Raw genomic sequence first — 27,331 nt, 5'->3', positions numbered from 1 at the left:
TGGGTTGATTTCTGGATTCTCTATTCTATTCCATTGGTCAGTGTGTCTGTTTTTATGCCAGTACCATACTGTTTTGGTTATTATAGCTTTGTAGTATAGCTTAAAGTCACACCAGTATGTGAAATGGTTAATCTTCTAATTTTGTTCTCTGGTGTGTAATGGTAATTTATTATTGTATTATTAGTTTAGTTTATATTTTCAGCCAATTTATAAAAGTAACACTTTTTAATATATTTCTTAGCCATTTGGGTATCCTTTTCTGGGGTGTGCTTCTTCAGGTTATCACATTTCTTTTGGGTAATATTTTTTTATTTTTATTTTGAGGAGTTCTTCATATAGTCTGGATATGAGCTCTTTATTACTTAAATGTAATGCAAATTTCGTCTCTCATTTTGTGACTTTCCTTTTCAGTCTCTGAATGGTATCTTTTTATGAACACAAGTTTTTAATCCTATTATGTTATAGTTTATTGGCCCTTTTCTTTTTTAGGCAATTTTCCTTTTTGTGCCCTAGTTAAAAAAAATATTTTCCTTCTCCAGCATCATAAAGATTTCCTCTCTTCTGAAAGGATTTGTTGCTTTACCTTTTACATTTACATATGCAGTCCTTTTAAAGTTAACTTCTGCATTTTGTGAAACATAGGCTAAATTTGGTTTCTGCATCAGTATCTAATTAACTTTGTGTATTTAGTGAAAAACATATCCTGTTTCCAGAACTGTGTAGTATAGCATTGTCATAAGTTAAGTGTACATAGTGTGTATCTGTTTCTGGACTCCATTTTTATGCTGTCCATATGGTACTAATTACATGTGGTTGTTCAAAATTAACATTAATTTGGGTTTAAACACTTCAGAGTTTCATCATCACACAAAGTTCTGCTGGGCAACACTTTACTATTATATTCTATTGGTCTATTTGTCTGGTCATTCCCTAATGATCCTCTATATAAATTATCATAGGTTGTTCAGGGTTGCTTTCTGGAAGAGTTAAACCTTTCTACCTTGTTCTTTTTAAAGATTACTTCAGCTGGTTTTAGCTATTTGCAGTCTCATTTAAATTTTAGCATGACTTCATCAATTTTCACACACAGAAAAATGCATGCTGGGATTTTATTAGTATTACATATAATCTATAGATTATTTTAGGAGAGCTGATGTTCAGAAAATTGGCTTCCAAGCCAGTGAGCATGGCATTTTTCTTCATTTCATTATTTATTTCTTTTTGTTTCTTTCATTAATGTGCTATGTCTTTCATTAAGTTTATTTCTAGAAATTTGATATTTTTGGTTACTATTGTAAATTATATCCTATTTAGATAAAACTTATTATGAAATTTATAATTTTGTATATAATTTTAATGTATATCTTAATTATATAAAATTTATAATAAATTTAGTTTTCTAGCCATGTGTGGAATATGGTAATACACTTTTTATGTTGCTTTTTAAAAAATCTATCAACCTACTAAAACTTATTTATCATTGTAAAAGTTTATCCATAGGTAGTCTGTTCCAGTTTTGCTGTACACAGTCATGTTGTCTGTGAATTATGAGATTTTTTTCCTCCCCTTCCTAATCTTATTTGTTGTACTGACAAGCAAACTGGGTTGGTAGGTGTTTGAATACATGAGTTCAGCTCAGATGACATAGAATTCTTAACTGAAACTGTGGAAGCCAGAAAACAGTGAATTATGTCTTTACAGCACCAGAAGAGAAAAACAAAAAGGAAAGAAAAAGAAAAAAAAAAAAAACACAGAAACTGCCAATCTAGAATTCTATTCCCATTGAAAATACCCTTCAAAAATAAAGGCAGTTTTGGATAAACAGAAGCAGAGAGGGAAGTTGTCACCAGTAGACTTATATTACAACAAATGTTAAAGGATATTTAGGCTGAAGGAACATCAGACAAATGGAGGCATGGAAATTGAACAAGAAATAGACATCTTCAGAAAGGTATATCAGAGATTATTGGGTGTTTGAAGCAGTCATGATAATGTTCAGTGGAGCTTATAATATATGTAGAGTGAGCTATATGAAAATGACAAAAGGCCTGAGGGAGTAGATGGAGTTAAACTGTTAAGAAGTTCTTGGATTGTTTGGAGCATGGTAAAAGAACTAATTTGAATAGACAGGAATGTAGATCATACTTTCAATTAAGGACAAGCTGAAATGGACTTGCCCTAACATAGATCAAAACCAAACTTCTGTGGTATCAAGGCAATCTACCTGCATTATAATTGCCTGCCAGAAGAAAACTTGCATAGAGGGAGGTAAGCTATCGAGAATTTCTGGGAAATAACATACAGCATATACAGTAAGGATGCATTTTCTCATTTTTAGGGAAATCATTTAAAGTATGATACTAAAGAGTATATCAAAAAAGCTAGTAGATGAAATAAAATAGAATGATATAAAAAAGGTATGATCGATACCAAAGAAATCAAGAAAGGAGGAATAGTAGAATAAAGATGAGACAAATAAAACTTTTAGCAAGGTGGAAGACTTAAGCAAAACTATACTGGTAATTGCATTAAATGCAAATTGATTAAACACTCCAATGAAATGACAAAGATTATCAGACTATATATAAATGAGCAAGACCCATCTATGTTCTGTTTATAAGAAAAGCACTTTAAATGTAAAGGCTCAGATAAGATGAAAATAAAAAGATGGGGTAAATATTCTTGACAAATACCAAAAGAAAGCTGATGTGGCTATATTAACACCAGAAAAAATACATGTAAGGAAAGAAATATGAAAAATAAGGAGGAAAATAACAAAATAAGTGAATCGATTCATCGAGAAGACGTAATTATTCTAAGTATATGTTCAGCTAGTAACACAAGGAAAGAGACATACATTCATAGCTAGAAATTTAAAACATACATTTGAAATAACTGATAAAACAATTAGATTAAAATACTAGGAAGGGAATAGAAAATTTGAATGGCACTATTAATCAACTTGACCTAATTGATATTTATAGAACATTATATCTAACAACTCGAGAATGTACATTATTTTCAAGTGTGTATGGGACCTTTGTCACAATATTCCGGGCCACAAAGAAGTGTCACTAATTTTCAAAGGACTGAAATTAATATGGTGCATGTTTTCTGACCACTATGGAATTAAGCTAAAACTTTATTTAGATCAATTAAATTTACGTTCTAAAAGTAAGTGTTCCAGTCCAGTAGCTATTTAATGATTATCTACTAGGTGATAGGTGGGTTGTATGTGCAGGGCAGCACTTCTTACATTGACAGCAAGCAAAAGAGTAATATAATGATATTGCCAACTTCAGTGTCACTTTTCATGTTGATAATAAATAGGTTTTTAATGAGATGGTTTTAGAAAACGTTTGTTCTCGTAATAGGTGGAATAAGAAAATCCAGTATATAAGCACATGTAATTTACATCTTGTATTTGTTATCTAATGCAGGATAGCAAGGTAACTTTTTATTCTGCAATAGACTTAGCAGCCCAGACACTAATTATCTCACAGTTTCTGTGGGGCAGAAATTCAAGAGCAGCCTATCTGGATGGTTTGGGCTCAGGGTCTCTCATGAAGTTGCAGTCAAAATGTAGGCTGGGACTGGAGTCATCTGAAGGCTTGACTGGAGCTGAAGGATCTGCTTCGTAGGTGGCTCATTCGTGTAGCTATTGCCAGAAGACCTGTTTCTTATGGCTTTGGGCAGGAACTGTCAATATTTCACTATGTATTGACCTTTCCATGGAACAACTTGAGTGATCTCATGATGTGGCAGCTGGTTTCTCCCAGAGAGAGTGAGCATAGCGAGGTAGAAGGAGGAAGCCATAGTACATTTTATACCGTAATCTTGCATATCACACACCGTCACATCTATCACAGTCTTCATTAGAAGGGAGTCATAAGTGAGGGCTTTAATAATGAGAGCAGTTTATTAACTTGCCTAAAGTATCAGAGATGGAGTTTGAACCTAGGTATGCCCAAATACATAGCCCTCTCTTACCATTGTATTATTACATTTCCATTAGAGAAAGGAGCACAAAATTGTCTCATTCATTCATTCATTCAGCAGCTGTTTTAATACATACTATGTTAGGTACAGTGCATTCAAATAAAAATAAAACAAGGCCCTTGTTCTTTAAATTCACCAGTTTATTACAGGGGGTTTACATCCTATGTCCATGCTTTTTCTTGTATTCTTTTAAAGATTGTCTCTATTGCTTGTCTAGAGCTGCTGGCATAATATCCTAGTTAAAATAATAAAGTGATGATTTCTAGGTTAATAATTGGAAGCTCTAAAGTTAATGCTTTCCTGATTCATTCCTTTAACTTTTAAACAACATGTTTTATATAGTGTGTGTGTGTGTGTGTGTGTGTGTGTGTGTGTGTGTGTGTGTGTGTGTGTGTGTGTGTGTGTGTGTGTGTGTGTGTGTGTGTGTGTGTGTGTGTGTCTGGCCGATATGGGGATCTGAACCGGTGACCTTGGTGTTATAAGGCTGCACTTTAACCAACAGAGCTAACCAATATATATATATATACATATATATATATATATTTTTTTTTTTTTTACAATTGGTCAGTATGTACAAACCCCAAAGCATTTGAAATGAATAATTGTCACAAGTAGAGAGGAACTATATGCCGTTTGTTAGGTGAATAGTACAAGGAACAAGTGACTAATTCAGTGAAGGAAACATCTGTTTAGAGAAAACTCAGAGACTGAATGTTTCCAGTTTACTGTACATACAAATTTGGAACTGATGAATTAGTCATTCTAATCTTGACACACAACTATGGTCTTTATTCCCTATTCATCCCCTTTCCTCCCTATTCTGCTTTTTTATGCTTCAGAGATAGGAAGGAGATAATATTGTCATAGACATTTGAATATAGTGACCTTAGATGAAATAGAGATAATTAGTATCTACAGAGAGCCATCTACGTTTTATTCATAAAACAAGAACCACTACTGAAAATAATAATAATCAGAGAACAAGAAAATATAAAAAATTTAAAAGATTATTACAGATAATTATGGACGGCCAGAAGTAAAAGTGAATGAAATCTCTCAGTCCATAGAGTGAAAATATGAAAGAAAAGTTTAGAGACAGGATTAATTCATGTGGGTCAAATAAAGAGAAATATGAACAGGGAGGGGGGCATCTTTGGGAGACTGACAGGAGTCTTTAAATTAAAACAGCCCATCCATTGCTGTGTAGGATAAATTTTTAAATGGCCTGCCCCTAAATGCCCCTAAATAAGTCCTTGTGAAATTGCAGAATGCCAGTTATTAAGACAAGATTCTAAACATTCCAGAGAGAAATATTTGGTTTTTCTACAATAGGAGAAATAAATTAGTAGGACACTTTCTTAACAGTAACAAAGGATACTATAAAACAGTGCCTTTCAGAGTTTAGAAAAAAATGATTTTGTCTTAAACCGTACCAAAGTGTGAGAGAAAGATAAAAATATTTTCAGACATACGAGTACTCAAAGTGCACGTGCTATGTATATTTCCTGAAACAATTATTTGAGGATCTTCTAGTAAAGAAAAAAAATGAGATAGATGGTCTCTAGTGTCCCCAGTGTCACTGTCTCCCACAATCAACCAATTCACAACTATTAAAAAATAAAGACTGCCAAGCTGGGGCTACTCAGGGGAAGAGGAGGAGAGACCTACAAAGTTCATGAAGGTGGGAGAAGCTGCGATGAGAGAAAGAAGGGACTGCTCTGAGCATTTTGATCCCCAGCCATTTCAAAGCTGGCCCTAGCGAGCAGATGGAGCAAAAGCTGGCAAAAACCGCAGCTGTGCACTTTGTGTAAAGTTGTTTGGAGACTGCAGGGCTTTGATGGCCCCCAGGCCAGCAAAACCACAGACATGGTTCCCATGGACCCACATATGAGTGAGGGGCAACAGACAACTGAAGGAGCCACTCAAAGGCCGGTGAGTCATTGCAAGGGACCAGCGCATGGCCCACCCCATGAGATGTGTTTGGAGTGTGCAGGGTGAGGGAGATGGGTCCAATGGGGGAACACTGGGGCACGGCATGGACAGCTGATCTGCCCTTCAGTCAGCACAGGCCCACTCAGTGGAAACTGATCAGAAATGTAGAACTGTAGGGGGTGCAGTTTGCTGAAAACACTCAGGCCCAGACCAGAGTTTCCATACAACCCAGGTGTACAGGACCTCACAAGACCTGAAAGTGCTTACAAGGCCAACAATTAAAACCTGAGCTGCACAAAAAGTCTTCCCCAGAGAATCAGCAACAAAGCAGCAATTTAGCTCAATGCAGGGCTCAAGTGCTGGTCCCAACAGGAAGTTTCTCCATTTTAGAAGTAAGTCAAGGGCAACAAATTAGTTCCAGTGCAGAATTTAAGTGGTGGGGGTAACCAATATTCCAATACAGAAGTGAAGGAAAACTCAAAACACCCACAGATCAGAGACAGAGTTCTGATATTAACCGGTAAAGGTCTAACACCACCAAAGAACACCTACAAAACCTAGAAGAGCCAGAAGCCCCCTGGGCTCTTAAGCCAGGATGAGGGGGATCCGAGAGCCTCAGCCACACTTCCCTGACATCCGCATCCAGCCTGGCGATGACTGCGCTGCCGCCAGAAGCCTCCCAGGTCCCCAAGCCGGGTGGGGGTGGGGGGTGCCGAGGGCTTCAGCCATGCACCCCTGCCCTCCTCAGTCACGCCAGTGAAGGAACCGGCCATGGACCAGTCCCTCCCTCCCTCCCCTCTCCTCCTCTCACTGCTCTGCAACAATACCTTAGAATGTAAAACAATAATAACAATGAACAGTTTTAGGAAAAAAAATGAAGAAAACAAGATACTCAAATCACATGTCTTAGCTCAGTAGTACAATCAAAAGATACCACAAAAATAGCTGGATAATAGGCCTTGAAAATAAGTAGACTAAATTTAGATCAGGATGTTGGAGAGCTCCAAAAACAGTATGTTTAAGAAGAAAATAGAATCTAATTAAAGAGAAGTTTAAGAAACAGGGTGATTTTCATGATTTCTGTACTCTTTCCAATTCCTTTGCTCTGTCTCAACAACATTTCAGTCAGGCTTTTGCACCCACCATTCTACCAAAGGTGCCCTTTTCAAGATCGCCAGTATCCTCCATGTTGCTAAGTCTAGTGGTCAGCTATAGTGCCTCATTGTACTTTATCTTCTGGCACAGTGGATCAGTTCTTCTTCCTGAAATACTTCCCTCACGTGGCATCTACATTCCAGGATTTTTCTGTTCTGTTACTGGCCTCTCTCTGTTAGTTTTTCTGGTACTTCTTCCCTGGCCTCTTAATGTTGGATTGTCTCAGGGCTCAGACTTTGAATTTCTTTATTTCTTCATGTACACTTGGAGGTCTCATCCAAGTTCATGTCTTTTTGAGTATTTTCTATACACTGACAAATCCTAAATTACACTAACAGCTCAGAATTCTCCAGTTAACTTCATACTTCTATTTAATATTTGCTCTTGAATATCTCATAGGTATCTCAAACTTAATACATCTGTAACTGAATTCAAGACATGTTCCTCAAATCTGCCTCTACAAATTTTCCTACATCAATTAATGGCAACTCCTTTTTTCAGTTGCCCAGCCTATAAAACTTGGAGTCAACCTCAACTCCTTACCTTTTTTCATACATATCCTATATCAGTAAATTTTGTTGGCTCTGTTTTCACAATATATCCAGAATCTGGCCATTTCTCACTACCTTTATTTTTATGCTAGTCTAAATCATTGTGATCTCTTGCCAATATTATTTTGATAGCTTTGTAACTGGGCTACCTGCCTTTGACCTTGTTCCCTTTCAGGCTATTCAATGAAGTACCGAGAATGTTCCTATTAAAACAGATGTCAAATAATGTCTCTGCTCTGCTCTGCTCAGCATTGTTCAGCAGCTTTCCATCTCACTCAGAATAAAATCCACATTTTTTACATTTGTCTATAAAGGCCAGTGTGATCTGTTCCGCTTTACTCCCCCCACGTTTTCCCTTTTTAATTTTCTAACTTCATCTATTACTGCCTTGCTCGTTTCATTGCAGACTTCTTGCTATTACTTAATCACTTCTGGAAGTTCTCACTTCAAGATCTTCTGTTTATTGTGCTTGGAGTGCCCTTTCCCTGGATTTATACATGTTTCTTTCTCTCACTTCAGGTGTTTGCTCAAATGATTCCTTCTCGTTGAGGCCTGCTCTAACCACCCTATTTTGTATATACCCTCAACAGCTCTTTATTCCCTGCTTTATTTTGTTCCATAGTATGTATTATCTAAAATAGTATTTATTTATTTATTAGTTATTTGTTTTGTTTAGTATCTACGCTTCATACTGAATTTAAATCCATGATCATCTTTTACAATTGCCATGTACTGTACTGTCACCTCCAGTGATTAAAGTTATTTCAGATTATTTTTCTTATAAAAACAATGTTAATTGGAGCCTGTGTTTTTGCCAGTATGTTAAGATTTTTTTTTTTTATATTCCTTTTCTCTTTAACAATCTGACTTGATTCAGATATATAGAGGATCACAACCTGTTCCTGAATTTACAGTTTACATGGGTGAAGGTGTGTGTATACTCATATGTATGTTAATATGTAGCTCTTCACTATGAGACAGATAACAAATACAGTTAAACTCATTTGCAGAGCTCTCATCTTCAAATAAATTTGCGTTAATGATAGGTAATTAACAGTAACTCAAGCATTTAGGTAAATCAGGTGTTTAAATAAAAAACCAAGTCCTTAGCAAACTTTCAAAAAAAAAAAAAAAAACAACAGGTTGCAACTTCTCAAATAATAATAAATTAGTTAATTAATTTCAAAACAGAAGGTCTTTTTGTATTTGTTACATGGTAAATTGTAGTTTTTCCTGATAGACTAGGTTCTTATTTGGAAATAAATTATCTGATCAATTGACTATTGTAAAGAATAATATTTCATTATTTATACACATTAATTATTGTCATAGCCATTCTACATTTTTAACATGAAGTGTGTATTCTTAAGGTTAACTACTTTTAACAATTCCAGGGCTAAAGGAACTATATAGTGCTTAACAGAGAAGAAAAGCTAGCACAGTTTAGTAAGCTCCTGAATAGTTTGGTCACATACCCCAGTTAGCACTTCTCCCAATATATTTGCTTATTTACTTGTAAATTATACTTCTGTTGTTGTCATTGGTAATCTTAAGGAATCATAAGGATGGTATATACTTAGGACAAGGTTTATCAAGAGCAGATGTAAATCTGTATTTCAAATAGCCATTTTGACAGTTGTGAAGTTTTTTAATTGACTTGTCCAATCAGATTTTATTTTTCTGAGTTATTATAAGACTAATAAAGAGCTTCACTAGAAGGAGAAATGCCGGTTTTGTTATTTTTGTTTTGTGCTTTTATTATTAGTATCTTGTTCAATTGTTTCTTTTTAGGAATCTTCTGCAGCTTATCCATTGTGTGAGTAAAAACTAAATCACATCCATAATTCTACTGAACTGGGCATACTGAAGCTGCCACATATGTCACAGTACACTGAAAAAGAGCCAGCAGGTAAGGAAGGTGCCGATTCTTCTATATTGAGGACTTCTTGTTTTTCCCTCTGGGTATGTTGAGTGCCATATGTGACATGTGATCATCTGACAAAAGGTCTTACTAAAAGCTGGTTTCAATTCATGTACTGAATATTTGTGAAGCTCAATTTCTACTTTTTGATATGAAAATAAGTATGAATAGAAATTCTGATATTTTTTTTTCATACCCCCTTGGTTTCTTGTGCTTTCCACTTTGGAGACTAACTTTGGAGGAGTTGTTAAGGGCATTGGTTCTGGAATCATACTATTGGACAAGTTACTTAAACACCTAATTTTAACTCTAATATTTTGATTTTTAAAATGGAATACAGTGTCCACCTTATAAGGTGATTGAGAGGATTAAATAAGAATGTAACACTTGATATTGCGTGTTATAAATACAGTCATGGGCTGCATAATGAAGTTTTGGTCAACAGTAGACCACATATACAATGGTAGAGCAAGAGGCTATAGTGTAGGCGTGTAGTGGGCCGTACCATTTAGGTTTGTATAAGTATACTCTGATCTTATAATGACAAAGTTACTTAACATTGCATTTCTCAGAACATATCCCCATTGTTAAGCAAAGCTTGGTTGTATATGTTTGTTTCTCTTTTGTGCTTGGAAGAGATTATATATTATTCTAATGTAGTAAAACAAAAATATGTAACTTCCATTTATGCACTATACCATATACTGTGAGAAAATATTTTGTTTAGTTCCTGCTTAATATACACAATATATAATTGACCAAGCAAACTTATACTTAATTTATATATAAAATAAGGTTCTATTTACCTAGTAAAAGATGCTACTGTTTATTACTATATATCCCTCAGTCATCAAAATTTAATATTCACGTTGTTTAAATGTTGGTAGCTTTTCTTATCATAATATATACCATTCATTGGTAGTTTTCAAAAGGTGTGTGTGGTAGTATGTGTTTGACTTGGCCCATGACTGTTTTCTTTTGGGGAATTTTATCTGACTCTAGGCTTTGGGACATATTTTATTGTGGTCTAGTTGATTCTTTAGATACAGATACCATTTAAAGAACTTATCTGTTACATTTGACAGGAACATATTCACTCTTAAAGTAGTTGAAACCATCTTATCGTGTGCTAGTAATTGAACACTGATATGTACGGTACTTTACTTAGGTAATTTGGAAGATCTTTCTCCAGTCCATAGAGGGCTTTCACAGTACAGTAATTTAGCATATGAAAAATCTTTTCTGGTAGATTTTATTATAAAAATCTGAAATAACTTAAAGGAGCCAAATTTTAAAAGGTTGGGTTTTTGGGGGAAGAGTCCACTGATTCTCATTACATAGTATTTTATGTTTAATTTTCTAGTGTGTGAAGAAGGATCATGTTTTATAGTACTAGTTAGGTGCACTTGATGTTCAGTACCATATGATTTGGTAAATAATAACATTTATGTACAATTCCCCCCCCCCCCCCCACTGGTAACTAGATTGAGGTCATTACTGTCCCTCTTTTATTTTTTTAACTATTTTTTTTTTCAGCAATGGATCAAGAATCCAGCAAGGCTGCTTGGCCCAAACCAGCAGGAGGATATCAGACAATTACAGGCAGGAGATATGGAAGAAGACATGCATATGTCAGTTTTAAACCGTGTATGACCAGGCATGAAAGAAGCTTAGGTCGGGCTGGTGATGACTATGAAGTGTTGGAACTAGATGATGTTCCAAAGGAAAATTCCTCTGGTATGTAACATGTAATTATTTAGGGGTTATTAATACTTCTATAGGAATTGATCTTGTAATATTTTTAAATATGAGTGGATTTTATGTGTGTCTGTGAGTGCAAATGTAGTGCATTTCCTATCAAGAAATTCAATTTTGAAATTTTCATTAAATTTAATATTAATATATATTTAAACATAGAAGAGAATAAAATACTTCCAGTCGTTAAGTATAACTACATTGTCATGACAGTGATTACACTGTCACATCCTTCAGCCAGAGGAAATCATCTTTCAGTCAAAAAAACATCTTTTTAATGTGACCTGAGTTTATTTTTCAACTTTTCTTTTGATTTTATCTCTAAATAATTTAGCTTGGCTAGTTTATTTTTTTTTATCATTTTATTAAATATAAATGTCAAGTAATGCTTAGTTATTAAATTAAAATTTCTTAATTATTTAGTGCTTTAAAAGTATTTTGCAGATACCCATGTACTAGAATTGTACATTTTTGGACTGGATGTACCTTCTTCTTGTCCTGAGCAAATCTGATACTTCTAGATTATTTTTACTGTCATTTATGTATAAGAATCTGAATTGCTAGCTAAGGTAATTTTGTTAAAAAAGCTTTTTGCAATATGACAAGGCTGAGCTTGTTATTTTATAACATACATTTTTTGTTTCAACAAAACTCAAATGTCTTCCTTTTTATTGTTAAATTAATGGTGATGAAAGACAGTCATGCTTTAAGTAATTTATAGATGTGATTTTACTTATGTCTCAGGATTCTCATAAACTATGGCAAAGAGAATCTTGACTTTGTTTTTCAGTGATAGCTATAACACATCTCAAGTTAATTCATGAAAAATGTACTACAACAATTCATTTTTGGGAAAGAAATCGAATATATGTCTAGAAACTGAGCTATAATATTTTGAATTGACGTCAAAATGCAGTACAGTCTCCCTTCTCTTAGATCTGTAACCTATTGTTAATGTAGCTGTCATAAGTACTTGTGAAGTTTTGTGCATTTTTTACCCACATGTAGTCAGAGAAGGTGTGTTTGGAGATCACTGGAAGGGCATGTTGGTTACATTATTATTCCATTTATACTTCCCATTGTCTAGCTTCTCACTAGCCTTTGTATATATGTCTTACAGAAAATTTTAGGTATCAAGATTGAGGTGAACAATTTAGGCAAAAGACATGTGAGGGAGAGGATATAGAGAAGCTACGTAACATAGATGAACTCATAGGGTAACGAATCTGCACTCCTGATTAAGTTAGGGAGCATAGAAGTACTGCAAAACAAATTCGTTCATACTTTCAAGGTAATAATTGGTATAATTTCCACTTAAGTGATAGTTATTACATAAAATTATATCTAAATTAATCTCTCCAAATGTATTTTCTTTTGTTCTCTGTGAAGGTTCCAGTCCATTGGATCAAGTTCATTTTTCTTTACCCAGTGAACCTATATTTGAAAAAAGTGAAACAGAAATTCCTGCTTGTGATACAGCATTGAATCAAACCATTGAGAGCAGTCCTTCCTTTGCTGCAGTACATCATAGTGAGGAAGGCAGGGAGACATTAGGAAGCAATATGAATCTTCATAATCACTCTGAGGGAGAGTATACTCCAGGAGCTTGTAATGCTTCAAGTGTCCAAAATGGAATTGCATTGGCTCATACTGACTCTTTTGATCCAGATGGCAAACATGGAGAGGAGAATGACCGTCTTCAACTTTCTGCAGAAGTTGTAGAAGGTGGTAGATATCCGGAAGCATTAGGCAATACAGTATTTGAGTTGGAAAATGGAGAGGCAGAGGCATACACTGGTCTTTCACCACCAGTTCCCTCTTTTAACTGTGAAATAAGAGATGAGTTTGAAGAGTTAGATTCAGCACCTTTAATGAAAAATGCTACTGATAATACTGAGTGTATCCATCAGAACAACCAGGAATTTCAGAGGTCTTCTTCCGAAGATGAAGTTGTTAGAAAGAAGCAACAAAATAATACTAGCCAGGAAAGACAGACAGAAAATTCAGCAGAAAATGCAGTCTGTGTTCTGGAGCATAAGTGTAGTGAACAAAGTGCCAGTGGTAGGGACAACAACCGTGGAAGTTCTCCTGAACAGGTAGTGAGGCCAAAAGTTAGAAAACTGATAAGTTCAAGCCAGGTGGACCAAGAAACAGGTTTTAATAGGCATGATGCCAAACAAAGAAGTGTTCAGAGATGGAGGGAGGCTTTGGAAGTCGAGGAAAGCGGCTCAGATGACCTCTTAATAAAATGTGAAGAATATGATGGAGAACATGACTGTATGTTCTTGGATCTACCTTTTGCAAGAGTTACAGAAAGCGAAACAGAAAATGACCGAATAGCACCAGTAAGTGGAGCCACAGCAGGAAGGCAAGAAGTTGTGGATAACAGCTTCTGGAATGGCTGTGGAGATTATTACCAACTCTATGACAAAGATGAAGATAGGTAAGGTCTCTCATGCAGTACTTTGTCAGATTGTGTGGTGAAGCAAGTGGTGTATTTCTAGTACCATGATGTTTGATGGATCAGCTATCTGATATGATCAGGGAATTAGATACTTTGATGTATCAAATATTCTTATTTCCTGAGTGCTAAAGATACATGTAAACTATGTTTAGAGCTTTTTACAGAAACTTTCTTTGAGGCATTGTAGTAGATTATGGAAATAATAAGTTCAGATAATGATTATTTTCATCATAAAAGGATAGAGATGCTAAATTATTTCAATTTATAGTATTTCAAGTAATGAAACACAAAATAAGTAAGTATTGTGTTTAAAAAAAAATCTATGTTAAGCTATTCTGGGCTTTAAAAAGTGATTAAGATCACAGAAATTACTGATCGGTAATACTGCATTAACTTTGCCAGTTGTTATTAATATCACTCGTTTGCCTCTTATCTATTCTTCCTGTTGCTCTACCTATGACTGAGTATATTTTTTACTCATTTTTGTTTAGCATTTAATTCTCATTAACATCTCCACGTGGTAGGTATTATTATTTCCCCCATTTTTAGATGAGGAAACTGAGGCACAGCATTAACTACCTTCCTAAGGTCACAAAGCATCTGAGTGGTAGAGATGGAATTTGAGTGCCTACTCTTTGCTTAACTCCAGAGGCGGTGTTCTTCACCATTCTACTGTGCTGTTTTCAAGAGAACATATAACTTTTCTTATAATAAACATTTCTGTTCCTCTTACAGACATAGATTCCTTTTTTTCCAAACCATAGACAACAGAAAGAAGAAAGAAATGGAGAGTTTCTTTGTACAATTGCAGAATTTTCATTACCCCAGAGTCTAGACTTTTACATAACCTTTTAAGCTAGTTGCAAATCCAACACTGCAATTGGAAGATTTTATTAACTAGTAGAGATAATTGATCTTTTTTTAAAAACTAGAAAGTACTATAAAGGAAGACATTTACCATTTTGAGTATGAATGGACTTTGTATATTTTATTTCATGTCATAAATAAACATTCGATTTTCTTTGGATGTATGAATTAAGCTACCGTAGTATAGTATGTGTAACATATTGTAGAAAAAAAACTTGAAATATAATTTCTACTGCTATCTTGAAATTTGTAAACTTTAAGGATTAGCAGATAGTTCTGTATTATGTAGTGTGTTTTAAGCTAAGGATAAAGTTAGTTAAGAATTTTTGCCTAATTTATCTCTATTTTTTAAGTTCAACTGCACAGTCTTTTATTCAAAATCCATAAAGTTCTAAAAACAGAAATTGGCCACAAAACCTGACCTGATGTTAACTTCCTTGATGGTAGATCTTGACTAAAATGAGGCTCCTTTTTAAAATATTCATATGTTTTCCTGCAGAAATATGAATACATTTGATTACCATGTCCTGGCCTGGACCCCACTGAGGGTTGTTAAGCAGTATTTCTAAATATAAGGGGAAAATACCTGAATTCCAGGACATATTTGGCCGTAAGATTTTTGGATTGGATTGTGGACCTCTATTATTATACTTCTGTGTTACTGTTGGGAAAAAAAACAAAACTTATAGTCTTTCATAATTTATCATTTTGAAAGTATAAGGTTGTTACATTTTCTACCCCACTTATATTTTTAAAGAAAATTATTTAGCTGGGTGTGTCTTCACCATTGCAAACACACTAATCAAAAATAAAAACTTCGTACTTTTGCTTGCTTTCTGTTATGGTCATGTCTAATGTTGTGTAATGAAGTTGATGAAATCTTTAAGTTGTTTGGCCCCCAAGAGAAAGGCTAGTTTTCTTGGCTCCTGGTTTTTAAGTTTCTTTTTTTTTTGTTTAGGTCAGTGGTAGAAGTGTTTTCTTTGCCTGGAAGGACTGTGGACTTCTAATGGTTATAGGGTGTGTTCTTAGTACATTTATTTTTAATTTTCTTCTTAAGTAAGAAATATGTCAGTATTCCAGACAATGATAGATATTTTACAAACTGAATATACAGGTGGGAAAACACTTATAGCTAATAGAAACTTTTTCCTTTCAACTTGTTAGTAGTGTATTGACTTGCAGAACCTGTAGTTGGGGTATGCCAAAATTATGGAACTAATTTTGGAACATTCTTTAAGACACATTGAAATGTTAGAAACACGTAGGGTTTTTTTTGTTTTGTTTTTTTGAAGAATCACAGAATAGGTTCTGGAGGGTAATGGTTCTCCCTAGGACTATACTTAATATTTGCATCTATAAGCCTTAAGTTATGTTTTAGGACCTTACTTCAATAGTCTGTACAATTGTAATGAATAATTCCATTTCTGTGCTACTGTTTTCTGTTCTACCCTAAGTCCCTTCAAAGTACTGTAGCTGCCAGAATGCCTTTTAATATGGTGCCAGCTGAAGGTATATAATTTAATAGCCATACACTTCTATTTAGTTTAGTTTTGTCGCTTGTTCACCCACCTGATGTTTTGTGGTTGTCCTGCTCAGTTATGATATTAGCAGATTGGAGAAATGGGGAAATGCTGACTCTAGTCTTCTAAGTTTTTTGAGAAGGAAAGTATAAAGAGCTTCTGCTTAAATTGAGTCTGTGAGGTTTTTTTTTTTTTTTAGTTGTTTTTCTCTTTGTAAAACTTAAAAGTGACATGCTTGAAAAGTTTTTTTGTTATGTTTATACTCTTATTAAGAACATAACTAAAATTCACCAGGACATTTTTAGATATAGGAACTTTGGCTACTATTTTTTAATTGATTATATGTTCTTTATAAGTGGAAAAATATTTTAATGAATGCATGATCTCCTTCCCTAAAAAATGCTAAATGATGACTTAATCACATCTAAAACATTGCACTGTATGGAATAAGGATTGCAGCTGGTAGCATTGCTCTGAGCTGTTTGACAGGAACTGAACACCACCTTATTAAATTAGAACTGTAAGGAGAATTTTAATAGGCAGCATATAATTACCAGACTTGGAATTAGACCAAAGAGCTAAGGTTAGTACCCTGCTCTTTCGGAATATACCCTGAGAACTTTAGTAACTGTTTGAGGACAAGATCTTGAGTTTAAAAAAACCTTTCAGCAATACTAGCATAGTTTATCCTTGGGTCTAACTGCCATCTGCTCATCATTTCTTATAGTACTTGAGGTTTCTTTCAGAGTTTTTCTGTCCATAGGACTTAACTTTACTTAAAAGATAAAACATCTTACTTAAGGTAAAACATCAGGATAATATTTCTTGTTGATTTTGTTGGGAGAATAAAATGAATATTAACCATTTAGTTGATTTCAGTTTGATATATTGAAAAAGTGTTTATTGAAATCCTAAGTGCCAGACTTTGTTCCATGTGCTCTGTAAATGCAAATAATACTGCAAATAATAATGTTTCCTGTTGCCACAGTGTTCACCAGCTTTAAGGAGACAGAATATACAGATTTATTATTGTGAGGCTGAATTAAAGCTTCTTTCCTGTTCTGTATAAGTTATCTGAGAGCCATGAAGAAAGAGCTCCCCCAACATCCTGGTACTACCCCAACAAATAAAACATCTATGAGCAGCCAAAACAAAGATCTGAAAGCACACGCTCTAACTTAGCAGACTTTTTATATTGTCTTCAAGTTCGTAGAAGTTTAGAAGAAGTAAATTAGGGATAAATGAATTTGTTTCTCAGGAATGCTACGGAGTTCGAGTGATTACAGTATCCTGATATTAAGGGAAAAGACTAGAAAGTGGTAAAAGACAGGTACAATATAAAGGCACAGCCATCTGGGCCTTATGAACTAAATTAAACAGCGTTATATATTTGCACGTATTCCATTTGCATTACTGTATTACATCACAGTTCAAATGTCACAGAATGCTTAGACTGTGTCAGATAACAAAATTATCTAAAATTTAACTTTCCCTAGACTTCTATGTAGTTGATGTTCTTATAGATGTGATATATGCCAGAAAAGACAAACCGACCAGTTCCTTGGGGAGTTAGGGAATATGAGATTGCTTTTGGTTGGTTTTGCTTCTGTCTTATTTCTACCTAGGATTTTAACATAAATTATTTTATTTGTTTATAAATCACATATAATTTCATTCCATGTGTGAATAAAATTTTTTGGCTCACAATTGAATGAGTAAAGAGTAAGTTAAACACTTGAGTAAGTTATAGTTGCCTAATTTTGAATATAATGCTAAATGCTAACAGGAACAAATACCAATGAAGAGCTATATGAAGATCAAAGTAGTACTTAATTTAGTTTTTACTTTGAGAACTTTAAAACGCTTAATTCAGCTGCTTTCAAAATCAATAACAAACAGGTCCTTACTATTCCACATTTTGTGTCCTATTTGCTTACTCTCCTGGAAAAGTTCTATCACTCTTAGTAGATATCTTTTGTTTCTCGCTTTCCTGGAAATAATGAAATAACTAAATGTGAACTTTCTTGTTTTCCTTCTCCCATATTAGAATATGCTATCATTTATTCCTGTTTTTAATTTCTTCAATGAAGAGAGGTAGCTCTTCTCATTCTGTGCCTATAGTCATTTCTGATGCCTTTCTTTAAAAAGTCTGTTATACTAGGTTGCTTCCCTCTACCTCTCACCCTTGAATTGTTCTGAACCCTGCTGAAAACCTTCACTTGATCTTGCTCCCTCCATTAGCACCTTGCTTGTGGTTTTTCTTCTACCCACTCTTCTTAATACCTTGAATTCCAGTTCCTAGTATTACTTCTATATCCTGTAATGTCAGCAGTGTCCTCCTAATTTCCACATTCATTTATCTTTTCTTGGTATCCATTTTCCTTGACTTCTCTGCTGTTACTCAGTCTGTCTGCTCACCCTTTTTTTCCCCACAGTTAGTCTTCCGTTGACCTATGTTGGTTTCTTCTTTGCTACCTATTCTCTGGACCCCAGGGGTCTGCAAACTGTTTTTCAAAGATGGCCACATAGTAAATATTTTAGGCTTTGTGGGCCAAAACAAAATCAAGAATATTATGTAGGAACTTACTTAACCATTTAAAATATGAACACTTAAAAGTGCAAAAAACCATTCTTATTTTCCAGGTCATTAAAAAATGGGCAGGTGCTCTGATTTGGCCAATGGGCCAGGGTATAATTTGCTGACCTATGGTGTAAAGAAAGACTAAAATTGATTGGGTGACCGGGAGGCTGATACTGTGGTGTACGGGTAGGAAATCCAATTGAAATATCTAAGAGGACAGGTTATATTATGAAAGGAATAACTAATGCCTTTATTAAGTGTTCACCATTTTCCAAAAGTTGTACAAAGCATTTGATCTTCAGTATTCATTTAAACATCAGTGTAGACCTGGAAAGAAGGTATAGACCTGGAAAGAAGGTATTAGCCTCATTGTACAAATGAGAAAAAGTGAGCTTAGAGAAATTGATTGCCTAAGCTTGCACCACTAGTAAGTAACTGAGCCAGGATCCTAATCCAAATCTCTCTCACTTCCAAGCTTGCTGTTACCAATGTGGTATTCCACCACCAGGGATAAGAAAAAGGTAGTAGTGGATGGAACTTTCACCTGATATTAAATATAGTACTTTGTTTCTTCAGTAAAAAAATTGCCCATGGTAGGTTTTTTATTTTGTTTTTTAAATATTAGAAAATCTTTTTTCCCGCCACCCCCCCTAGAAAATCTTAATCATATTTGCATAGTCTCTTCTGACTAGCCCTCTGAGCCAGTATGCACGTTTAGAGCTACAAATTAGTATAGATGTTAGTTTTGGAGATTGTCATAGATAATAATGTTCAGAATGATTTTTTTCTTTTTCTGTAGTTTTTGTTTTATTGCAAATATAATGGTAGTTGTATTAGTTGCATTTTGTTTTGTGGAAAACTACTCCAAAGCTTAGTGGCAAAAACATTAATCACATATTTGTCCTTGATTCTGTGGTTCATCTGGGTAGTGGTTCTGGTCTGGGCTCACTTAGTTATCCTTTTTTTTTTTTATTGCTTATACATATTCATGGGGCATAGAGCTGACCGTCAACACCTGTGCCCAAGATGTGACTGTAAGATCAATACTATCAGCATGCCCACCACCACAGAGTGAAGTATTAACAGGAAATTGTTCACATATTACTTTGCGTCACCCATATCACAAATATGTATTAATTTCTTGAACATACTTGAAAGTATCAATTACTGGCCCTTTTCAAATAAATTAATAATCACTAAAAGTTCTCTACTTAAAATCATGTAATTGCACAGTCTTTAGGACCTTTCAAGAGCTTATGACCTCTTTACCATTCAGGCTCCTTGGAAATTTTACTGGTAAATATTAAAGAAACTGATTTTGCCTTTATGAAAAATAAATGCAGTGTGCTAAAGTGAGTTGGACTGAATAAACAAAAAGTCTAGTTCATGAAATAACTGAAAAACAAAAGAAGCAATTTTATACACAAGGGTTTTGACAGAAGAGGAATCTGATCTGGTCCTAAAAGGAGGGGAAAAGGTGAAATAATTGGGAGGACATTCTTGATGGTGAGAGGAGTGATTGTGGCAGAAGTTTGCACTTTGGGGACAGTGTTTGGAGTAGAGCATTTATATACAGGAAGAGTTGGATATAAGAGTATACTGGGATCAGATTGTAGTAAGTTGTAAATGCTATTTAAAGAAGTTTAACCTTTTATTCTGTAGGCCAGTATATCTAAAGTGGGTGAAATACATATTAAGTGGTACATAGATGAGTGCTTCTAATTTTAATCATTATGTATTTATTTAATGGGAATTTAAACTTACAGCTGGCACATCAAATCTGGGACTTAATGGATGTTGCTCAGGAAGTAACTAAGTGTATTTGAGTTTAAAAAAAAAAAAAAAGATTTGCCAGCAGTTATTGATGGCTTTTTATTTATCAGGCACTGTTAAGATATTTTATATGTAGTAATCCATTTACCCCTCACATGAACTCAGTGAGCTATAAGATACTATTATTATGTTCACCTGATATGTGAGGCTGCTAAAGCACAGAGAGGTTAAATCCACAGCTAATGAGTGGTGGATTTAAATCCAGACAAGCTGACTCCAGAACCTGTGTTCTCAACTATTGTACCAGTTGACACAGTGTTAATATGCAGATGAAACAAAAATTGTGAGGGAGGTAGGCAAATGGCTTAAATTAGGGGAAAAAAAGAGCTGTTGAAGGTTTGGGGAGTAATACATACTTTTTGATATAAATTGAAGTGATGGCGATATTCAGAATGCATTTTTTAAGTGAATTGAAGGAATGGGATCAAATTTAGGAACACCAATTAATAATTGTGTAGGCCTAGGTTTGAAGAAAAACGTTTGAACCAGGATTTTTTAGGAGAAAGGGAGGAGCTAGGAAATAAGAGCCACACTTGGGAAAGAATGGAAAGCAAGAAGAAAGGACTTGAACTTGGGGGGAGTTTGTGAAGAGTCTAAGATTAGTGGTTTCCAGAATGAGAGCATGGTAGTACTACTGGCAGATATAAAATCGAGAAAGAGACTCATCTGGCAGATGAATTTTGTAATAAAATATAACTTTTGAAAAGGAAGGTGAAAAATCTAAAAATGTTCATTGGGCATTTAGTGATTATAAAAGCTTACTATGCTGGTCAGGGCTGGGGATATACATTTAAAAGTTATCTCCTTACAGGGTGAGGGTTGTGTATAATGAGTAATAATGATACAGGCCTGGGGTCTGCAAACTTTTAAAGGGCCAGATAGTAAATATTTTAGGCTTTGCTAACTGAGAGACAAAATCAAAGATAGACATGGGGAAACCATTTTTTAGCTCACAGACCACAAAACAAACAAACAGACAGACAAAAAAAGGCCGCTGGGTCAGGCTTGGCCCAAAGGCTGTAGCTTGCCAATCCTTGACATAGGCTCTCAAAATGTATTGACCGTTGGTCATAGACATTCTTTTTATATCAACATTTAGAGATATTTCATCAGTTACTTCATTAATTTGAAAAGGTGCAGTTCGTGTTATTTTTCTGGACAGAATCATACTCTGAGTGAAATGTTTTAAAAATGTGGTCTTTTATGTATTAAAAATTGCCACAAATTTAGAGAAGTCTTACCCTAATTGTTATAGACATATCAAAATAGAAGTTGATATTTTAGCTTTCAATTTGAGAACCTTCAAGCCAAGGAAACTTAGCTCAATAAGCTCCTTTAAAACTGTCTCCCGTGTATTACTTACAAAAGTATACACTATATAAGTTTTGACACCTATGTATACGTCCAGAAATGTTTTACTTGATCTTAGATTATTCTTTGGATCGCAGAAAATTTTACAAAATACAAGCAGCTTTGGTTCATACCCAACTTTTAGGCACCTTTTAGTTGCTGTGCCTCGGCTTTCCTTCTGGATATTGCTTTCCTTCTGGATATTTGTGCCCATTGTTTACCAAAAATTGGAAGTTGATTTTATTTTTTTGCTTCTATTAAATCTGTCAGAACTCAGATTAGTGCTGTGCTGCTGTTTAATAGCATCTTCATTTCTTGAGTTCATCTGTCTATGATATAAGGGACTCATTAACTAGATATTAATAACATAATATAATCATTGGGAAAATGTAATTTCCTACCAATTATCACTTCTTTTGAAAAATGTAAACTAAAGTTACTTAATTTTTCTTTTCCCAAAATCAAGTGAACGAAGGGAAATCTTTAAGGAGATTCTTGACCAGAATGGTTGATATGGTTGGGAAGGGCATTTAAACTTACTTTCAACATTGACAAGTCATGTTTTAGCCTTTGGTAGTATAAAATGACTAGTTCTTTAAAAAGTAAGAGTAGTTAAATAACTAAAAGTAATTTTTTGAAGTTCTTAGTTAATCCCATCTTTTAAAAGTTCCCTTATCCAAATATTTTCTTGAACTGATACATATTTTGTGTTCACAGTCCTAAGGACTTCAGCAAAGATTTGTCAATGCTGCATTTTATGAATTTGGATATTCCTCTTATAAAAGTTTTTTTGTGTGAAAAGGGAAGGAGAAAAACAGTTAAGCTTTTACTACATGGTAATGGTGGAAATTTATTCATATAGGATATGACATTAGTTGTCAATATGTAATTATAAAGTTGTTTTAATCAGGTCAGGTGAGCAATAAATCTGTTATTCCAGATAGCATTTATGATTACCAAACTGTATTTAGAAATATGTCTAAAATATGACAAGACTATTTCTAGATACCATGGAATTATGTACTTTAGTGAAAGAAAAAATAGTATTCCATAATTTACCATATGCCATATTCATTTGAAAGAGTTAATTCTGCTGGGTCTATTTATTTCTGTATTTTTTTTTAAAAATGTTTATCAACTGACAAAGCATGTGAACATACCAGCAGTCTGTTCTGTACTATGATGACTGGTTAACGTTCCAAATGATAAAAATGACAACATTAAGATGGTTTCTTTTATTTCTGTTCTAATTTGCAGTTCAGAATGCAGTGATGGGGAATGGTCTGCTTCTTTAGCGCATCGATTTTCTGGTACAGAAAAAGATCAGTCCTCCAGTGATGAAAGCTGGGAGACTCTGCCAGGAAAAGATGAGAATGAACCTGAGCTACAGAGTGATAGCAGTGGCCCTGAAGAAGAAAACCAGGAATTATCTCTTCAGGAAGGGTATGTTTAACAGTGAAATTTATTTTATTTTAATGTGTATTGTACAGGAATGGTATACATTCAGATGTTGGGTATGCTATTAATTGCATTTGTAAGCCCTGTGTAGGACCACTTGGCCCCACTGATTTTTTCATTATGCTTTTAGTATTTTTAAAAGAACAATTACATTGAAAATACTGATAATTTCATTGTCTTGTATTGAGATACAATGCATTCTTCCACTTTGCTTTATAAAGAAAACTTGGGCATTAAAATGTCATTTTTGTTGAGTTGGGAATGAGTGTATTAGAGCTGACATTGCTGTACAGTGAGATAATAATAAAGGAGAAATGGCAGCCTCAAGAGGGAAATCAGTATCATTCATAGAAATGGAGGCAGTTAGTTGCAAAAGTAGTTTTAGTATTCTCGTCTAATTGCATTAGATGATATCACCAGAACATCAGTGATTAATGGTAAACATCTTTGTCTTTTTCTGACTTCAGTGGGAATGCTCTAGTATAGGGGTTGTCAAACTTACACTGTTAAGGGCCAGATAATAAATATTTTAAGCTTTGTGTGCCAATCACTGTTACAAAATTTTATTTACAAACATGGTGGCAGGCTGGAAATAACCTGTGGCTTGTAGTTTACTGACCCTTATTCTGATTTCCCCAGTGAGAATGATTCTGACTTTTCGGTGATTTCACACACACACACACACACACAATTTTTTTTTTAAATCACGCTAAGTAAATATCTACCTTTTATTATTTTATGTGTTTCTAACAAGAATGTTTGTTGCGTTTTATTAAAGTCTTTTCAGCATCAGTGGAAATGATCATAATGATTTGTCCCTTTTTAGAGAAAAAAACTTTCAGCCTTGACTAATATTAAAATTTGTATTTCTCAAAGTATAGACATTTCCAGCTTGAGATTAATTCTATAAAAAAATCTAGTAATAAGATATATAGAAAATCTATAAAGAAAGAAATTCACAAACATAATTGTTTTCTGACAGTAGTAGGTTGAGTTGGCTCTTTTTCCCCTCTCCATAATTTTATGTTCGATTGCCTGTAATGATTATTACTTAGTTTACTGTGTATTAATAAATATTTTATATGTCATTTGTGATAGTAAGTCTTCATTCAGCAGATACTTATTGAGCATTTACTGTGTGTCAGGTATTGTGTTAGATCTTGGGATTATATCAGTGAACAAGACAAATAAGATTCCCTCACGAAGCTTAATTGTAGTAAGAAAGGCAAATAATAAATAAGATATAAACAATAAATTACATACTGGGATAATTACTACAAAGGGAATAAAACAGTAATGTGATAGAAGTAACTGAGAGACCTACATTAATGAGAATGGTCAGGGAGGATGTCTCTTAGAAATTGACACTTGAGCTGAGATCTAAAAGATAAAAATTAATGGTTGAAGAGGAGCTTAATAGGCAAAAGGAAAGGTAAGAGCAGAGGTATTAAAAAGGAAAGGGTTTGGCATTATATGAAGGTGGCGGGGTTGAAACATAAAGAATGAAGAGTGATGTGAGACAGTAGGCAGGAACCAGACTATGCAGGCCATATGAGAACATCTGAAATTTATTCAGAAAGCAGATTTTTACGTGTAGAAATAACTGTTCTGATACACATTTTTGAAGGATGGCTCTGGATGCTTTGTGGAGATTGAATTGGAAAGGGACAAAAGTTTAAAAAAGTGGGGGAAGTAAGGCTGTTGGACTAGTGGGTAGTAGTAAGGATTAAGAAAAGTAAACAGGTTTGAGAATATTTTGAAAATATAAATAATAGGATAGATTGGGTGTGAGATGAAGGAGACTGAGAAATCAATCATGACTTGGGTTTTTGGCTTAAGCATTGCGTGGATGTTAATGTCATTTGCTGAGATGGGGAAGTCTGGGGAGAGGAATGGGAAGTAGAAACTCATTTTGGAAGTTTTACATGCCAGTTAGATGTGCAATATAGATGGTCAGTAGGCACTTGAATATGACTTGCAAGTGTAAGGGAAATGTCCCTGCTTATACTTAGATACAGAGATACAGGAGAATAAACAAAACACATTTGGTATGTAATCAACTACTTGCATTGATACCTTACAGTAGTACAACCTGGTAATTTGTTTAAAAAAAAAAAAGTGAGGGGTAGGGAAATAGAACTAAAACACTGGACAGCAATAGCATTTACATTGACGGAGGAAGATCAGAGTTGAAGTGTATTGTTTTGAAGAGGATTGGAATGTTAATTAACTCTTGATCTAAGTTAAATTTGTGTGGTGATATTTCAAAGATAACCACTACAAGAATAAATATAAAATATGTGTACTAGAAATATGTGCAGTGGAAAACAGGAATTAAGACATGGAAAAAGAGCATTTAAAATCAATCCCCCCTGAAAAAGGTGAGAAAGGAAGAAAGCACAGAAAAAGAGGGAAAAAATGAAGATTAAAAAGGTAGGATATAGGAACAAGTCTTATATGTTAATAATCACAACAAATATAGATTGAGTAATCTTGGCTTATGAAAGACAAAGCTTATCAGTTGGATTTTTTTTTTTTTTTAAAAATGCTGTTTGCAGGCCGGCCCATGGCTCACTCGGTAGAGTGCGGTGCTGATAACACCAAGGCCACGGGTTCGGATCCTATATAGGGATGGCCGGTTTGCTCACTGGCTGAGCGTGGTGCTGACAACACCAAGCCAAGGGTTGAGATCCCCTTACCGGTCATCTTTTAAAAAAAAAAAAAAAAAAAAAAATGCTGTTTGCAAAAAGCAGTTAAAGCGTAAGTATACAGAAAGGTTGAAAATAAAATGTTAGAAAATGATATTTCAGGCAATTATTAACTAAAAGAAAACTGGAACAGTTATATTAACATTAAACTAAAAGACATTATTAGGCAGAAAGAGTCAGTATGTAATGGTAACAAGTCTAATTTACCAGTGAAATATAGCAGTTCTAAACTTGAATGCACCTAATGCAATAGACTCAAAATATATAAATCAAAATTTGAGAAAATTGACAAATTTACTGTCATATTAGGAAATTTGTATATACCTATCTCAATTACTAATAATTCATGGAATTAAAAAATTAGTCTGTCTTTAGTTGATTTGAGCTCAGTGAAGCATAGTTTAATAAAGACTGCCTCCTGTATAATACACAAGTACATAAGGAACAGTTACAAAAACTAAACATGTACTAGATTACAAAGCACAGATTAACACCTTTCAAAGAATTGATATCCTGCAGACTGTATTCTCTAACCATAATGCAATTAAGTTAGAAATAAATAGCAAAAATATAAGTTTTTAACAAAAGCATGCACTTTAAATTAGCCATCCTTGTAAATAGCCAGTAGGACAAATCATAGTAGAAATTTTTAAAAGCTTACAACCCAATGGTAATGAAAGTACCACCAGTCACAGTCTGTGGGGTACCATGAAATTGGTATTTAAAGGGAAATTTATGGTCATAAATATTTATGTTAGGAAAGAAGAAAAGCTGAAAATGGAGAAGCTATAAATTTAACTTAAGATAGAAAAGGAATATTAGAATAAACAGAAAATAAAAGGAGATAAAAATTAGAATTTGGACAGATAAGAGTGAAAATCAGTGAATTAGAAAACAGTTAAAATAGAGAAGAGCAAAGAAGACAGAAGTTGATACTTAGAAAAGATTAAAAAAATAGACAATCCATTTGGATAGGAAAAAAGAAGATAAAGACAAGGCACAAGTAAATAATACTGAAATACAAAGATAGATACAACTACAAATACAAAGATTGGGTAGGCTAAAAAGTGTACTATAAACTTTGTGCTGATAAATTTGAAAACTTATAAGAAATTGACAAATTTCTAGAAAAATAGAATTTACCAAAACTCATTCAAGAACAAGTAGGAAGTTTTAATAATCCTATAACTATTACAGATATGGAATCAATGTTTTAAGATTTTCCCATGGAAGAATC

The 27,331-nt window shown here is 34.1% G+C and overlaps 1 protein-coding gene across 1 annotated transcript in view; it reads left to right on the top strand.

Moving 5' to 3' along the window:
* Window positions 1–27,331, top strand: part of PJA2 (praja ring finger ubiquitin ligase 2) — a 66,228-nt gene that overhangs the window by 11,959 nt on the left and 26,938 nt on the right. The window contains exons 2-5 of the mRNA XM_063086763.1: window positions 9,429–9,546; window positions 11,095–11,295; window positions 12,703–13,756; window positions 23,186–23,371. Of these exons, the coding sequence (XP_062942833.1) occupies window positions 9,516–9,546; window positions 11,095–11,295; window positions 12,703–13,756; window positions 23,186–23,371 (1,472 nt within the window). The 5' untranslated portion in view covers window positions 9,429–9,515. The remainder of the gene's footprint in view (window positions 1–9,428; window positions 9,547–11,094; window positions 11,296–12,702; window positions 13,757–23,185; window positions 23,372–27,331) is intronic.

Source organism: Cynocephalus volans, chromosome 2, assembly GCF_027409185.1.
Source record: "Cynocephalus volans isolate mCynVol1 chromosome 2, mCynVol1.pri, whole genome shotgun sequence".
Lineage (NCBI taxonomy): Eukaryota > Metazoa > Chordata > Mammalia > Dermoptera > Cynocephalidae > Cynocephalus > Cynocephalus volans.
Note: the sequence above shows the minus strand (reverse complement) of the source record. Positions and strands in the feature narration are given on the sequence as shown.